The sequence below is a fragment of the Danio aesculapii genome, chromosome 1, assembly GCF_903798145.1.
Source record: "Danio aesculapii chromosome 1, fDanAes4.1, whole genome shotgun sequence".
NCBI classification, from domain to species: Eukaryota; Metazoa; Chordata; class Actinopteri; order Cypriniformes; family Danionidae; genus Danio; species Danio aesculapii.
In genome coordinates this window covers 3,286,893-3,304,864 of record NC_079435.1, presented here as the reverse complement: position 1 = coordinate 3,304,864, position 17,972 = coordinate 3,286,893, and the positions used below count along the sequence as shown (strand labels likewise).

General features: G+C 36.9%; 1 protein-coding gene across 2 annotated transcripts; it reads right to left on the bottom strand.

Moving 5' to 3' along the window:
• Positions 1-10,978: 10,978 nt before the first annotated feature.
• LOC130222928 (uncharacterized protein DDB_G0286299) lies at positions 10,979-17,691 on the bottom strand. Of its 2 annotated transcripts, none has more exons than XM_056455555.1 (3): positions 17,644-17,691; positions 16,969-17,337; positions 10,979-12,951 (listed from the first exon to the last, which is right to left on the bottom strand). In XM_056455555.1, the coding sequence occupies exons 1-3, from the start codon at positions 17,660-17,662 to the stop codon at positions 11,381-11,383; spliced, it is 1,959 nt and encodes a 652-aa protein (XP_056311530.1). In that variant the 5' UTR covers positions 17,663-17,691; the 3' UTR covers positions 10,979-11,380. The 2 variants fall into 2 exon arrangements, with proteins under 2 accessions (XP_056311530.1, XP_056311540.1); XM_056455565.1 differs by having other exon boundaries at positions 16,969-17,331; positions 17,644-17,680.
• Positions 17,692-17,972: the final 281 nt, after the last annotated feature.

The following is a 17,972-nucleotide window of genomic DNA, read 5'->3' as shown; positions in this document are numbered from 1 at the left end:
CATGCTCAGTGGTTGCCATTATCTAGTGAATAAGCTGGCTAAGAAAGGACTGGGATGTTTTCAACTTTTAGATGTGACCGTGCATGATCATGCTGCAACATGTTTGTGGATGAATGGCTCAACAATGAACCTCACGCGATCTCTATACATTCAAAATACCATCAATAACATGCTGATGTGTTCATTGTCCATATCATATACCTACCTATACCATAATCCCACTCCCTAACGTGACTATGCAATTCACAATGCTGACATACCTCTCCAAAGTGCCAGACATCATCAAATGTGAGCATTTGCCCACTCAAATTGGTTTCAGTTGGTTAATTGAGGAGGACAAGCGTCAGATGAGCTGCCTTGAGACACTTCTGACAGATTGTGCAGAATCTCTCTGGTTCTGTATTTGATTTCTGCAGCAGCACTATAACAATGCTTTTCTTACTGAGAGTTTTTGTCTTGTGTTTTAGTCCAAATATCGAAACATTCTTAAATCAAAAAACAAAAGCAAAAAACAAGAGGCAAAAACTAATGTCTTTTTGTGAGAAACAATAAGTGAAAAGTGAGTTCAATCTGCCAAATAAACTTACTTTATTTACAAGTAAACTTGTTACTTGTTTTAACATTTTCACATGCATATCTTACAAATGAAAACAACAGCAGCTCACGTTATTCTGCTTTCATTATTAAGCACAAACACAAAACATGTTGAGCGTCCACATTTCTGAAGTGAAGTCTTTTACACAACTTGTTTGTATTCCTCGCTTTACTGAAGAAAATCAGCCAGCAGCAGTGCAAAGGTATACAGTAGCTGTACATTTTTTGCTGTATCATACAGTGACAGCTATAGGGCAGATTATCCAAGTTCATTTCCTCCATGCATTCTTGCTTAAAGACTTTTTCTTTTCTTTTTAACTGAGAATTCACTTTTCTGAAAAACAGGTATGACTGAAATTCAAATAATGTTGTGACACCCCCACCCCTCACCAGACGTGCACACACAGACATGGACCACACAAACAGTACATGCACGCACACAAACAAACACATGTACAGTACATCCACGGTCACCCCGGTTCCCCACTTCCCTGGCTCTTCTCTTTCATACGTGACTCTGCAAGCGCCAGTTCCACTGTACTTCATATTTACGTAATTTTTCCTCCAATTTATGTTTACCGGAAAGAAGACTTTTTTTTAATCACGCGACTAAACAAATGTAAAGTTCTGTTCTATTGGCCAACTATGGAATCCAATCAAATATTAAATGCATGTAAGCCTTTTCTAGCACTTGTGAACAAATTTCTCTTGTTTATTACAATTTATTCACTTCTTCCAGCTCCGAATTTAATCTGACTCCAATTGTCAAGTGATCATTACACTTAGACTTTGTTTCTAATTAGTAATGGATCACAAATAATCAAATTTATACAAAGGGATTTTTTCAGATTCACTATACTTTCAGATTATCAGGGAAGAAAGCGAGAGGATTCAGGTGCAGGTCAAAAGATTTTTATAATCTTGCAGACTGGGCAATAACAAAAACCTCCAGCAGAGGGAGCTGGGGAGCCCACAGAAGCATGAAAAAAAAAACAGCGAAATAAAGAAGTGAAGTTTATTTATAAACTAATTTCGAGAGGATCACGAGCTTATGATTGCTTGCGGCTCAACCCGCATTATCCAATTTACAATGCACCAATCAGACGATTCCTTAGCTACTATAAATACCCTAGGTTACGTTTCACAGCTATCTTTGTTTTGAAGAATCCCCTTTTCCACCCCTACTCCTCTTCCTTCCTACATGGGTGGCATGGTAGCTCAGCCTTACAGCAAGAACTTTTCTGGTTCTACTCTTTACCAAGACAGCCAACGTTTCTGTGCTGAGTTCACACATTCTCCCTGTGCTCACCTGGGTTTCCCCCAGGTCCCCCGGTTTCCTCCCATCATCCAAAAACATGCAACTTAAGTTAATAGACTAATCCAAATCAACACCATAGACTTGCTCCTACCAAGTACTTATCTCTTTAAAAGAGCAATTACTATCTGCTCTTCAGCCATTATGACAGGGGAGCTCTCGAGATCTACCTGAGCTCAAACTCCCCTCTCGCATTGCAATGGGAGAAAGCCCCGGGCTCGAGGATCTTATGAGCTCAGGGCTCTCTTCCGGAACAGAACGCCAAACAAGCTTTATAATCAATCATCAGCTAAGTGTGAACTCTTGAAATATAAAAAAATACCAAGGATGGCCTGTAGAGGGCACACGGCAATCTAATGTGCCAGTAAATAGTGTTAATGCAAAAAGAAACTGAATGCAATACTTAAATTTTCCAGTAGGAGGCACACGACAATCCAAACCGTCATGTGATCCTCTTTCAGCTCGGTCAGAGGCCAATTGTATTCTCCGTGTTGCGTAGACCTACACAGACCTGCGTTTGCAGCAGATCACCACGCAGAGTGACAGGCAGCTAAAAAGTTGCTGCTAGTGTGAATGAGGCATTAGTTAGAGGTTTGCTGGCGACTAGTACCTTTTAAGTCGGTTGCCTACTGCTTGCTCTGTGACAGAAAAGGTAGTCTACCCAGTCTTTTACCATGCAACTTTCCAAATCAAAAATGATCAGAAAGGCCTACGAATAAGTGCCATCTGCTTCTTTATTTGTGATCCTCTAGTTTGATCCACACTGGCCGTAAAATACCAAAGATCAACAAGAGTGTCCACACAATTTACTGGTAATAATGATTTATTTTTTGACCCAGCTTCCCCCTCACAGGCCATGGGACTGTGCTATTGACCTGATTGAGGGTTAGCCAGTGCCCCACAGACATGTCTACCCCCTATCCATTCAAAAACGTAAGGTCCATCCATGTGCCTTCTTTTGCCAAAAGTTCAGCCCAGCGGCATCTAATTATGATGTGGGAAACCATGAGCAAAAATGATCTCCAGTATCTACGAGAGGCTCAGCGTTTAAATTCACTTCAAGGGTGGTGGGCTCCATTCTTTACAAGATTAAGTTTCTCCATCTCATATCTTTCAGATCATAAAGCAGATGTCCCGTCCTGACTACATAGCCTAGAAGAAACCTTGTCTGAACCTCGTCTAATTGTAAGTCCCATTGAGTGTGAGACCCCTCCAGCCACAGAAGAGGATCCACAATCCATCCTGCCAGGCTGTCCTCCAGGTCTCCAGCTCATCCCTCAGTCTTAATGCATCCCACGATTTCTGGTGGCTGGGAATGGCACAGGATGTGAGAATGTTCGTGCAGTGGTGCAAAGAATGCACAATGGCCAAAACCCCATGTCGTTTGCCAAAAGGGAAGCTGTTACCTCTGTCAGTCTCAAATTCAATTAAATGCAATTCACCTTTATTTGTACAGCGCTTATACAATGTAGATTGTGTCAAAGCAGCTTCACATAAAAGGTCACAGTAAATAGGAACAGTGTAGTTCAGTTTGTAGTGTTTAAGTTCAGTTCAGTTGAGCTCAGTTCAGTGTGGTTTAATAATCACTACTGAGAGTCCAAATATTGAAGGGCAAATCCAACGATGCGCAGCTCTACAGATCCTGAACCATGCAAGCCAGTGGCGACAGCGGAGAGGGAAAAACTTCACTAATGGCGGAAGTGAAGAAAAAAAACCTTGAGAGAAACCAGGCTCAGTTGGGCACGATCATTTTAATTTCTCCGCTGGCCAAACGTCTTGTGCAGAGCTGCAGTCCAGCGGCGGAGGCTGGAAGCTGGCCTCAGCGAAGACTCGTCTGTCTCTGGAGCGTCACAGGAATCAGTCTCATGTCACCCCTGGTCACATCTAGGAGTGGATTATATGACTGACCTCCCAGCTTTCCAAGGTAATACCTGTATTTTGGTCATAGTAGATAGATTTTCCAAGTTTTGTAAATTGATTCCCTTTACCTGGGTTATCATCTGCTATGGTAACCACGGGGCTCATGTTTAACCATGTTTTCTGTAATTATGGACCTACAGAATAGGTCAGATCGAGGTCCCTAGCTTATTTTCAGAGTCTGAAGAGCATTTTTCAGACTCCTAGCTGTGACCGTCAGTCTGTCCTCAAGCTATCATCCCTAGATGAATGGACAGACTGAGCGTAAGATCCAGGAGGTTAGGCAATTCTTACAAACTTTCTGCCCCAGTCACCAGAACTCCTAGAGGCAGTTCCTGGGCTGGGACGAGTGTGTGCAAAACTCCCGGTGCCAAAGGGCAGAACTGACATGTAAAATAATGCAGTTTCTGTAATTTCAGCTGATGACAGTGTGTTTTTTTTTTTTTTGGTCAGTGTGTTGACTGACTAAATGAGTGACTAAATGTAAAACATGTCTGCAGTGTTTTGTTGGACATGGTGTATTGTATTATTCATTATTGTATTTTGAACATTAGTTTTGGGGTTTAGTTTACAATGTGTAATTTTGAACATGATATTTTTTGAAATGTTTTGCCAATTGTGTATTTTTATGTGTGTTAATAGTTTAGCAAACTTGGTAAATGTATTGAAAAAAATGTCATAGCCATTGTTTAAAACTGTTTAATTATTCAATTTTGTACAAAACCATTTTTAAAGCCTTCAATTGTTGACGGTTAAATGTAAACAGTAAATAAGTAATTCAGGAGCATTTTCACATCCATATCTTAAAAATGAAAACAACAGCAGCTCATGTTATTCTGCTTTCATTATTAAGCACAAACACAAAACATGTTGAGCGTCCACATTTCTGAAGTGAAGTCTTTCACACAACTTGTTTGTATTCCTCGCTTTACTGAAGAAAATCAGCCAGCAGCAATGCAAAGGTATACAGTAGCTGTGCATTTTTGCAGCTGTGTCATTAACTGAACCTTCTCTGTGACAGCTATAGGGCAGATTATCCAAGTTCATTTCCTGCATGCATTCTTGCTTAAAGACCTTTTCTTTTCTTTAGAACTGAGAAATCACTTTTCTGAAGGTATTTTTTTTTGGTATGACTGAAATTCAAATAATGTTGAAACGCCCCCCTCCCGCCGCACAACCACCACCACCACCACCAACATGCACACACAGATACATGGACCACACATGCATGCACGCACATTATTCACACACGTATTTGTTTTTGTGAATTGTAGGATCATCTCATAGGTTTACATTGTTCTTACATCGTACAAACAGCATTTTCTATCTCCATATTCCTAAACCCAACCTTCACAGTGAAGTGTGTACAGTTTGACTTTCTGAAATTAAACTCATTCTGTGTAATTTATAAGCTTTAGGAGAAATAAAGACATCAGCAATGTTCTCATAATTCACCACTTTATAGTAATATCTGTCTCATGTCTATGTAGTTATATAGATTTGGGTCCTAATATGTCACAAAACACGTATACAAACACACACACACACACACATACATATGTGCACCTCATGTACAGAACATAAAAATGCACCACAAGTACAGTACATCTACACACACACACACACACACACACACAAAACAGACACACAATTAGTCAAGTCGCATTCAGTAAATAATGCACTGACTACACTTGAATCTTTTCATAACACACAGCCATTATTCATGGCAAATATATCATTTTCCTCTAGACTGGATATGTTCAATGGGAATCCCTACAACGAGACAAATTGTCCATAATATATTATCCTGTTATCCATCACACAATGACACGGCTGCAATGACGGCAAGAAGCTGGAGTCAAACCTTAAACAGTTCATTTGTGTTAAAGTAATATTAAAGCGTTAACCTTTTCAGAATAATTGCATGCATTGACATATTAACTTTGACAGCCCTAATATATTTTGTTATGAAGTTTTCCAGAATCTGGAAGAATGAAGCTTAAAACTAACGAATGTTTAATGTAAAGCTCACATTGCAAGATTTTAGCTGGTCTTTTTCTTCTCTTTGCTTTCCTGAGCTCTGCTCCTCTCCTTCTCTGGAGGTTATCTTCTCTGGCTCTACTGCTCCCAGGCTCTTTGAGGCCTACTTACTCTCTTTGTCTCTGTCTCCCTCCCCCTGTTTCTCTCTAGCTTTATTTTTACATTTAAGCTGTATGAAGAAGATGTGGACAAAGTCAGAAAACAATATTTACCTTTAAAAGCAATGAACATCATTACGCAATCTGGCTGTTCACTGCGTGTAGAATTTAACAAACCAGATCACGCATTGATTTTCGGAAATAAATTAGGAGAGTATAAAATAAAAATGAGTATCGAGGAGGAGAATGATGATTGGGAATGTGGAAACAGCAGATGGTAAAATCAATCAAAATCAGTGTAAAAATCAATAAATCAATCAAACTAATCTCTACAAAAGCAGCATTTAGCACTTAAATCTGTCGCTTTCAAGTATTAAAAAACTTTAATTGCTGAACACACATGAAAAATAAATCAAAATCAACACAGAATAAAAATGAGAATCATAAATTTAGCCAGACAGAAGCAAAATAGCAAAAATAAATAATAATAATAATAATGTATTTGTATATAATGTATTTAAACATAAATTTAATTTGATTCTTTTAACGACTGGTGTCATTGGTGCCAAAAAATGCTGCTATCTTTCAAACATGTTCATAATCATATTTTAGACAATCAATATTAATGTACTATTATAAATAATAGTAATTTATCACTTTACACTATTTAAAATGTTCATAAAGATCACTTTTTTTGACATTAAAAGCTGTTAGAAGAAAGATTAAGGTCCCATAATGCAATTTAAAAGCAGAAATAAATGAGGAAAAATAAAAACATGAATCACCAAATACAGAAATCTGCTAATATACTGCCATTTTTACAGCGAACTCATGTATCAAAGATGCGTCTCACCTGATATGAGCTGACATTCGGCCAACTACACCGAGAAAAATCCTGTGACAATTCTGATGTTGTACTTACAGAAAAAAGTGTTGCATGCAAAACACAAACAATTTATTTGTGTTGAATTTAAACAAACAAATTAAGTTGAGCAATGTTCAACTTAATTTGTTTGTTTAAATTCAGCCCAAACAAATTGTTTATAACCACTTAACGTAAAAAATTGAGTAAATCCAAGGAATCATCTTTGAATAATTTTTTTCAGTGTATATCATCTGCTCATAATGAGGAAATCGTTTTTTTAATTTCTTGTCTCGTCTAGCAAATATTCAAATAAATATTCAAATGAATAAAAGTAATGATAGAGAAGAATCAGAACTATCACCTTCATGTTAAATAAAGCAGAATTACACAGACAGATGAATTAAATTAGAGGAAATCTTGTGCCTAATGCAGAAATACACACAACAAAGAACTCGAACCTAATCAGTGTTGAATATGAAATATGAAAAACAGCCAAGTGGTTTGATTTAGTCTCTCTTTGTGTACACTGTAAATAATAATAATAATAATAATAATAATAAATTAAGCTGAATCAAATTAACCTTATGAGTACATTGAACTTATAATATGTTAAACTGACTTAAAACAGCTTGTGCAACAGCTTATAAAATTAAGTTAGAACATGATTAACTTTAAGTTTAATAAGTTTCGAAGGAATAAAAACGTAAGCTGTCTGGAATAATTGATCATAGAATTATTTACAGTGTAGGAATTAGCATAAGCTGTTATTAGACTGCTGAATAAAAACACATACAAAAACATACAATACACTACAAAAACCCCACAATATAATGTAAAAAATTCTGTGATCGTTTGGATGTTGTGCTTATAATATTATCTGCTCATCGAATGAGGAAATATTTTCGCTTCTTCTCTTTTTCAGCTAATATTCATATAATATTCAAATGAATACACAAGAACTCACACACAGAGTTGTTTACAACAACATATCAAACAACAACAGGAAAACCCCGCATCACATTTTATATTTATTTATTTAAACGCAGGTGTTAAAATGTGTTAAAGCATAAATGCAATTACACTTATTGTGAAATTCGAGTGCGGAAAAACAACTAAAGCATCTTTAATGGCAGATATTGCTTCAAACAACTAAAATGTCAATAAACGTGACTTTGTTGAACTGCAGAGTTGAATTTTCAAGTTAATCCTGAAATACAGATACTGTTAATTCATGTATTTTCTTTTAAACAATGTAGCACAGGATCTCAGATCTCCAGATTGTACAGAAAGAGCTTCATGACATGTAAAATATGTAAAATGGTGGATCCAGAAGGCCAGAATTGAATTAGGAACAACACAGGCCTTATAGCTTACTAATGCACTGCACACACACAAAAAAAAAAACAAGCAAGAATTGGTAAAACTTTATAATAACTACACATTATAAGCCATTTATTAAGCATTAGCAAAGACTGAATTCATTATCTGTTAAGCATTACCTCTACATTAATAAACGTTAGTAAGCAGTTTATAACTGCTGCTACAAATGCTCTATTCTTGACTTATAACCACATTTATAATGTGCTTAATAATTGTATTTTCATAATTTGTTAATGATTTATTTTTCATTACTAAATTAAGTATTGCATTATTTGCAAACGAGTTATTTAAGAGTATTAGGTTGTTTATTTAAGATCATTCAGAATGAGTTAGTAAATGATTAATAAACTGTTCAAGTGAACATTTATAATTCTTATTATTCAGGCATGTAATAATAGTTACTATGCATGTTAATAAATACTTCATTAAGTCAACTTCATGCAGTTTTGTGACCTAATCTAAAGTGAGGACTATTCATGCTTTATAAACCCTTTATAAATGATAATTAATGGAACACGATCTTTAAATAAATGTACAAAAATATACAAAAAATCATTCAGCTGTCATTTATGTGTTTTCATAAAGCCAAATGTGGTTTAAATGTCTAAAAATAAATAAATAGATTTTTAGACATTTTGCCACAACAAAAGGGGACATTTCTGTAAAATGATCCACAATACGATGATGATAAATTAAAACTAATTCAGTGAAAATGCAAGAATAGGCTGATAAAAGCAATGCATTCTGGTTAGACACTTTGTCTGACTGTAATGAGGACACCTAATCCCGCCCCTCTCAGTGACGTCACTAGCTCAAGCTGTATGCATTATGTCTGCCATTGCATCTCTGAAATATGCAGCCTCAGCTTATTATACAGAGACTATTGGAGAAATAATCTCTCATGCAGCGCTGGTAAATGACCGCTAGAGCGCGCTGTAAGCATATGTAATGGCGGCCAGAGACCAACACAACAAACAATATTTTTGCTAAATGTATCTGTATCTCATTTCATCTGCACTTAAATTACTTACTTTTCTCATATTTCAAAGAATAGAGTAATAAATAAATAAGTAATAATAATAAATAAGGAGAAACCTATATGGGGCGTCACAGTGGCGAAGTGGGTATCCCCTCACAGCAAGAAGGTTGCTGGTTAGGGTTAGGGTTGGCGTTTCTGTATGGAGTTTGCATGTTCTCCCCGTGTTGGTGTGGGTTTCCTCAGGGTGCTCCGGTTTCCCCCACAGTCCAAACACATGCACTTTAGGGGAATTGAGTAAGCTGAATTGGCTGTAGTGTAGTGTGTGTGCGAAGAAGTGTGTATGGGTGTTTGGGTTGTGGTTGGAAAGGCAGCCACTGCGTAAAACATATGCTGGATAAGTTGGTGGTTCATTCTGCTGTGACGACCCCAGATTAATAAAGAGACTAAGCCGAAAATGAATGAATGAATATTTATATATATATATATATATTTATCTTTTTTTAATATTTCCCAAATGAAGTTTAACAGAGCAAGGAAATTTTCACAGTATGTCTGATAATATTTTTTCTTATGGAGAAAGTCTTATTTGTTTTATTTTGGCTAGAATGAAAGCTGTTTTAAATTTTTTAAACACCATTTTAAGGTCAAGATTATTAGCCCCATTAAGCTGTATATTAGTAGTCTACAGAACAAACCATCATGATACAATAACTTGCCTAATTACCCTAACATGCCTAGTTAACCTGATTAACCTAGTTAAGCCTTTAAATGTCACTTTAAGCTGTATAAAAGTGTCTTAAATATCTAGTCAAATATTATTTACTGTCATCATGGCAAAGACAAAATAAATTAGTTATTAGAACTATTATGATTAGAAATGTGTTGAAGAAATCTGCTCTCCGTTAAACAGAAATTAGGTGAAAAAACTTCAACTATATATATATATATATATATATATATATATATATATATATATATATATATACACTCACACACACACACACAATTCTGTATGAGTCTACATACTGTATAAGGAATCAACTTAAAACAAAAGTCTGATTTTCAGGAAGGCTTTTATTTAAACACAAAGAATTCAGAAGGCAGAAGAATCAGAGTAAATGCATATCAAAAAATGAAAATACTAATTAAACTCAACCCGTATGACTTTAAATCTAACAAGCATTAGATATTGAAAACTTAATTTATTTAATTTGTAGAAATTATTACAAGACAACACTCATGAACCCATAAACCATTTATTGCACTAGAACTAATCAGTTTATTATGCCTTATGATCAGTAAAAAATTAAATCATTTGCAATTTTACAGTTTTTTGTTATTTATGTCTTTATTATTATTATTTATCTATTTTTGTATTCATTTTTAAGAGGATTTCAATAAGACTGATGTCTTTACAAATTTGCACATTCAAACTATCAAAACATTTAATAAATATGGAAATTTAACCAAATTACAGAGATTTTCAGCTGTATAATTGCATGTACAGTTGAAGTCAAAATGATTACCCGCCACCCACCCACCCCCTATTTTTTTCCCTAATTTCTGTTTAACAAATAAATAAATAAATTCAACACATTTCTGATCATAATAGTTTTAGTAACTCATTTCTAATAACTGATTTCTTTTATCTTTGCCATGATGACAGTAAATAATATTTGACTAGATATTCTTCAAGACACTTCTATACAGCTTAAAGTGACATTAAAGGCTTAATTAGGTTAACTAGGCAGGTTAGGGTCATTAGGCAAGTTATTGTATAATGATGGTTTGTTCTGTAGACTATGCAAAAGGGGGCTAATGATACTGACCTTAAAATGACTTTAAAACAATTAAAAACTGCTTTTATTCTATCTGAAATAAAACAAATAAGACTTTCTCCAGAAGAAAAAATATTATAGGAAATACTGTGAAAAAATCCTGAATCTGTTAAACATCATCTGGGAAATATTTGGGAAAGAAAAAACAATTCACAATAGAACTAATAATTCTGACTTCAACTGTATGTGGATTTATATATGGTGTTAAATGATCTACGGTTTAGCTGATGCAGAGTGGTGTTGAATTGGTAAATCACAAGTATTGAACATGCTGAAGAAGAGACCAATATATTTACAGATCCAATTACTAATAATAATGACATAAATAATAAGGAAAACTGTTGAGCTAAATATTTAATGAGATGCTACAGTGGCTTCTTTCCTTGTTTGTTCCTTCTGGATTTTAGGCTTCGTAGTATTTGTTTCGGCTGGAGTGGCTTCTTTCTTTGTTTGTTCCTTCTGGATTTTAGGATTTGAAGCATTTGTGTCAGCTGCAGTGGCTTCTTTCTTTGCTTGTTCCTGCTGGATTTTAGGCTTCGTAGTATTTGTGTCAGCTGCAGTGGCTTCTTTCTTTGTTTGTTCCTTCTGGATTTTAGGCTTCGTAGTATTTGTATCAGTTGCAGTGGCTTCTTTCTTTGTTTGTTTCTTCTGGACTTTAGGATTTGTAGCATTTGTGTCAGCTGGAGTGGCTTCTTTCTTAGCTTGTTCCTTCTGGATTTTAGGCTTCGTAGTATTTGTATCAGCTGGGGTGGCTTCTTTCTTTGTTTGTTCCTTCTGGATTTTAGGCTTCGTAGTATTTGTATCAGTTGCAGTGGCTTCTTTCTTTGTTTGTTTCTTCTGGACTTTAGGATTTGTAGCATTTGTGTCAGCTGGAGTGGCTTCTTTCTTAGCTTGTTCCTTCTGGATTTTAGGCTTCGTAGTATTTGTATCAGCTGGGGTGGCTTCTTTCTTTGTTTGTTTCTTCTGGATTTTAGGCTTCGTAGTATTTGTTTCAGCTGAAGTGGCTTCTTTCTTTGCTTGTTCCTTCTGGATTTTAGGCTTCGTAGTATTTGTTTCAGCTGGAGTGGCTTCTTTCTTTGTTTGTTCCTTCTGGATTTTAGGCTTCGTAGTATTTGTTTCAGCTGGAGTGGCTTCTTTCTTTATTTGTTCCTTCTGGATTTTAGGCTTCGTAGCATTTGTATCAGTTGCAGTGGCTTCTTTCTTTGCTTGTTCCTTCTGGATTTTAGGCTTCGTAGCATTTGTATCAGTTGCAGTGGCTTCTTTCTTTGCTTGTTCCTTCTGGATTTTAGGCTTCGTAGTATTTGTGTCAGCTGGAGTGGCTTCTTTCTTTGCTTGTTCCTTCTGGATTTTAGGCTTCGTAGTATTTGTATCAGTTGCAGTGGCTTCTTTCTTTGCTTGTTCCTTCTGGATTTTAGGCTTCGTAGCATTTGTATCAGTTGCAGTGGCTTCTTTCTTTGCTTGTTCCTTCTGGATTTTAGGCTTCGTAGCATTTGTATCAGTTGCAGTGGCTTCTTTCTTTGCTTGTTCCTTCTGGATTTTAGGCTTCGTAGTATTTGTGTCAGCTGGAGTGGCTTCTTTCTTTGCTTGTTCCTTCTGGATTTTAGGCTTCGTAGTATTTGTAACAGTTGCAGTGGCTTCTTTCTTTGTTTGTTTCTTCTGGATTTTAGGCTTCGTAGTATTTGTATCAGCTGGAGTGGCTTCTTTCTTTGTTTGTTTCTTCTGGGTTTTAGGCTTCGTAGTATTTGTGTCAGCTGCAGCAGCTTCTTTCTTTGTTTGTTCCCTCTGGATTTTAGGAGTTGTAGCATTTGTGTCAGCTGCAGCGGCTTCTTTGTTTGTTTGATTCTTCTGAATTTTAGCAGCTTTTTCATTCCCCGACTCCTTCATTTTCTGGCTCTCTGTTGGCATTTTTTCCTGCACCTGCTTATCTTTAAAGAGATTATGTTATTAGATGTTAATATGATGTTATTTAGTTATCTTGTTAGAAAGTACATGTATGAGACAGTGAGCCTCATTTATATAATTATAAAAGAATACTACTGAAATTAGTATTTAGTAACCTAAAGTGAAAAATAAATGATCATCTATGGGTTTAGCTCACCTGGATACTGGAACTTCGATGTGTGTCTAGAAGAAACACGATTTGGAGCAAGCTAGATGACAATCACTCTTAAGAGTAAGAAAACAAGCCAATGAATGCCTATGAGTTGGCAAAGCACAGCTCCACAGGTGCTGGTTATTAGTCATTAGTAGAGTATATAACCAGCTAACCAGCACACATAGGAGGGTGCAGTTAGACTGGAGACCCAGCTGCTGTGGCAGAAGAGACACACATAACTTTGTTCCCTCTTTCAGATAATATGGGTTATGGACGTTGGGAACTTCGACATGTGTCTAGGAGAGGCACAATTGGAAGAGTGTATGGAAAACCTCACAGCAGCTGAGACCATCATGCGCTTTGGTGAGAAGTTTGCCAAGCACAGTCTTGAGGGAGAAGGACACCTGTGGAGGCCACCTGCTACTCAATGAGGAGACCCGGTGACAAATGGGCAAACCCTAACCAGGGGAAGCACTACATAAGATAAGCTGGTTAGCGGGTAGGGAAGACATGGGTCTGCCTGGGAAAAGGGGAACACATCATGGCTGAATGACACAAATGGGATCGCCATCAGGGACCACGCAAAGCTGGCATCAATCCTCACTAAGCGGGTAGACCGAATGAGCATACCAACATCGCACTGAGCCAGGCACCAAGCTCCTCTGGTCGGGTGCTAGGGCCTCGGAGGAACTAGGGAACTTGCTAAACAGAGTTGAATAAGCACACGTATCAAGTAATCGGGAGGAAACCAGCTCCACATGAAGGTAAGAATCTTATGGATGTGTTAGGTATCACCCGGCCCGCAGCACTATAGAATCTGTTAGAGAGGCATCAGGTACTCACGCCCAAAAGAATGCACCCCTCTTCAAGTGTACTCTCATAACCAGGGGAAGCAGCTCGCCCTGGCATCATTTAAAGGCGATGGCAGACTTGGGACAAGCAGCAGGAAGACCTGGGCCGGTAGGGACCAGGAAAACACTGTCAACAGCTCCAGACACTTGATATGCAAATACAACTGAAGTCTGGTTTACAAACTTGCAGCTACATGCTCGTTACACACAGCCCCCCAGCTCGTACTTAAAGCATCTGTCAGAGTGGTAGCATGACTGGGCACTTGTTCTAAGGGTACCCAGGCCCGTAGACAGCAACGCCCATCCAGGTGCTGAAGGTGCGGCAACACAACAGGATAATGGTCACCCATTGTATCTCCATGACCATGACCATCTAAGGACTTGATCGTGAAGCCAGCTCTGAAGTGGTCTCATATTTGCAATCTGAGCAACATGATACAAACATCATATGCCCTAGGAGCCTCTGAAAACTTTAGTGGAACCACTGTAACCTGCAGAATTGTATCAGACAGGACAGCACTAGCTTGGTGGACTCTTGGTAAGGTGCACCATAAAGGAAACCACATCCAGTTCCCTCCCGAGATAAGGTAAACTCTGCCCGAGGGAGCTAGGCCGTGATGGAATAACTATCTTGGCGATGAACAGCCATCAATTGGTGGGCCCGGCAGAGGAGCAGTCTTCTGAGCCCACCAAGTGATGTCATAAGTGTTATAAGAGCAAAGTCGACGACCGTGCAGAGCTTATGTTTAAGCCTGGGGAACTACTGCCCTTGTTCAGCATGGCCAGCATATGATCACGCATTCCACTCTGAAAGCTGACAGTCTCACAGTGAGAGCATGAGCTGTCCATGAACACCGCATCAACATGCTAGATCCCCAGCTTGTAATGCAGTACCTGTGCCTATCATCTGGAGATAGAAACCACCACATCCAGAAATACATGGTGAGAACAGCGTCTTGAAACAGACGTGTTGCTCTCTCAGGGGAAATATGTTCATTTAGAAGTACCCAGCAAAACGCCCAGGGACCAGAGAATCACCCAGCTTGACCACTGCTTCTTGAGTCATCACACTGGATTCTTGATGCTTGATCTCTCTGGATTCAGCTCTGCAGATGTTATCTCTTTAGTCACTCTGCGAGGCTGTCTGAAGTGAAAAGTTTAACTGCACACTTCTATGTGTGCTGGTTATATACTCTACCAATGACTAATCACCAGCACCTGTGGAACTGTCCTTTGCCTCATAGGCATTAATTGGCCTGTTTTCTTAGTGATTGTTCTTCTAACGTACGTTCAATTGTGCCTCTCCGAGGCACACGTTAAAGTTCCTGACCTGACGCTTCTGTTTTTCAGCTTCGCGCTCAAGAAAACACACAACAGTTTAAATCTAAGCAAGGGCTTATTATGCAGTCCTGGCGCCATCTTGTGGATAGACAACATCAACCGTCTTTGGTCTACTACACTATGGCAGGCTAATGGCAGCCGATAAGCTTTCTCAGAAATTGTAAATATTTTAAAATAGGCACTATTCTTAAAAATAAACTGCATAGTTGCAATCTAAACAACTACATTCTCGACTAAAAAGCCTCAAAAGTACATTTTGTTGTCTAACAACAGTAATATTTGTCAAACTGTAGCGTCTCTGCTTGTTGCAGGCTGCATGTGGGCGGAGTAATACACAGAGGTGAAGGGTGAAGAGGCCTTTGTGTGATGTTACTGGCAAAATATCGCATGGCTATCAGCCAATCAGATTCAAGAACCAGACAGAATTGTTGTATATATCGTCACCTTGGAATTATAAGGTTTTATCTGCGTTCTGAATGATTTTAAGATATTGAGCTTCAAAGTTTTTGCATTCCATATAGCAAACAGTATGTGTGTAACACTTCTCTTTCATTCATTAACATGACAGAGACCCTAAATGTACTCTAAGTGCAAATTATCAAAGTTCTCTTACATTTGCAAATTGGAGTAAAAAAACACGGTAAATACAGATAGAACCTTCTAATTCTGAAAAGTCATTTTCCACTTGGAATTATACGTTTCTATCTGGCAGATCATTCATTGAAGCATTACTTATCAAGAAATACAATAAAAAATATAAGTTGGTGTTGTAACAATATGTTGATGCTTGAGAAATTTACAGTTTTGCGTCCAATAACATTTATTTCATGTTTTAGGATGAAAATTTTTCTTGTTTAAATTAATCACACAAGACTGTGCTAAGTATTTTGTCCAGTGCAGATGTTAATTTTATCTAATTAATATATTAATATTTATTAAATTTTATGCTTAATATGAATTATTGAATTATATGTATTCTATTATTTGCCCTATGAATTCACTTGAGTATTTGTCCTTCAAGGCTTAATATCAAATTTAAAGACTTTAAAAGAAAACAGGCAATGAGCAAATGAGTTTAATAAACACTGAAAAGTGTTTCACTGACTATATATATATATAAAAATATATATTTCACATTTAATATATAACATTTCTTTAATAACTGTTTCTTTTTCAACAATGTAAAATTTAACATTTCATCCCAGTGTCAAAAAATGCTTCTAAATCATCACATTTACGCACATGTTTTTAGTTTCAGGTTTCTTCTCAGTTTTGTGTGGTGTGGCATTATTTAGTCGACTCTGATTTTGTGTGATTTTGTCTTTCTGGTCTTTCCTGCTGTCAATGCAGCAGTCCAGCGAAATTACAAAGAAATCTGATCCTGATTGGTCCTTGTGCGTGCAATAAAAAATGCTGATTGGCTAACAGAAAGAACCTTATAGAGCCAAGCTAGAGTTCAACTTTATAGAGAAACCATTTTTGTTTTTTAAATAAAATGTAAACAACTTATAAAAAAACATCCCATAATGTAAATAAGTTGTCATTTAATAAGAATATGTGAATAACTCAATTTTGACAAAAATGTCAGATAGTACCTTATAATTCTAAGGTGATATAATTCTATATATAGGCACATTTAGGTGATATCCACATACCAGAGATCTTGTCACCATCTTTTTCATCTTCTTCCTCATCATAATCCTCTTCATCATCATAATCATCATCTTCCTCATTATCATCCTCTTCCTCATCATAATCATCTTCATCATCATCTTCTTCCTCATCATAATCATCTTCATCGTCATCTTCTTCCTCATCATAATCATCTTCATCGTCATCTTCTTCCTCATCATAATCATCTTCATCATCATCTTCTTCCTCATCATCATCTTCTTCATCCTCCTCATCTTCATGTTCCTCCTCATCATCATCCTCCTCCTCATCATCATCTTCCTCATCTTCATCTTCCTCCTCCTCATCATTTACATCATCATCATCTTCGTAATCGTCTTCATAATCTTCATCTTTCAAAATGACCAAAATGAGAGTCAGAATAAATGCCAAACATTTGAAAACATGTGCTTTATGTCACATCAACAAACTCTCCAAATGAGATGAGTTCATGTTTATGAAAAATATAACAGCAAATACTGTGAAAACTGTTAATAAAAGGCACAAAATATCTACAAAACCATTAGCCACGAATTTCACTGAAGGGCCAATAATGTAGTATATTTACAGTATTTGATGTGGTCAACAGCCGTAATTAATAGTGCAGAATTGAGTGAGTGTGTGTTAGATTAGTGTATGTTAGATTAGTTTAGACTGACCTTCTTCACTTGATGCCATTTTGCCTCCTGCAGTCACTCAGAGCCACGGTTCATCTGAATATGAACTGAAAAAGAGGAACTTATATAGTCTTCACTGCATCCCGCCTTTAATATGAGGAAACACCCACAACACACTGAAGAAAAATGCTGCATTTCAAATGAGCATGACGAGTAGATTTATTAGATTTAACAAATAGGATTTAATGTGTTTTACTAATATTATTACACTCTAAAAAGTAATGGCTTATTGTATCGCAACGTTGGGCTAAACATGGACAAACTCAACCTTTGGGTATAATTTAAATTTAATATAAAAAAAAATTAACTGC

Excerpts from the sequence above, each read along its gene's own strand:
- LOC130222928 (XM_056455555.1), bottom strand. Across the intron at positions 12,952-16,968 it reads AGATGGTGACAAGATCTCTG|ATAAGCAGGTGCAGGAAAAA; the intron begins GTATGTGGATAT and ends ATCTCTTTAAAG.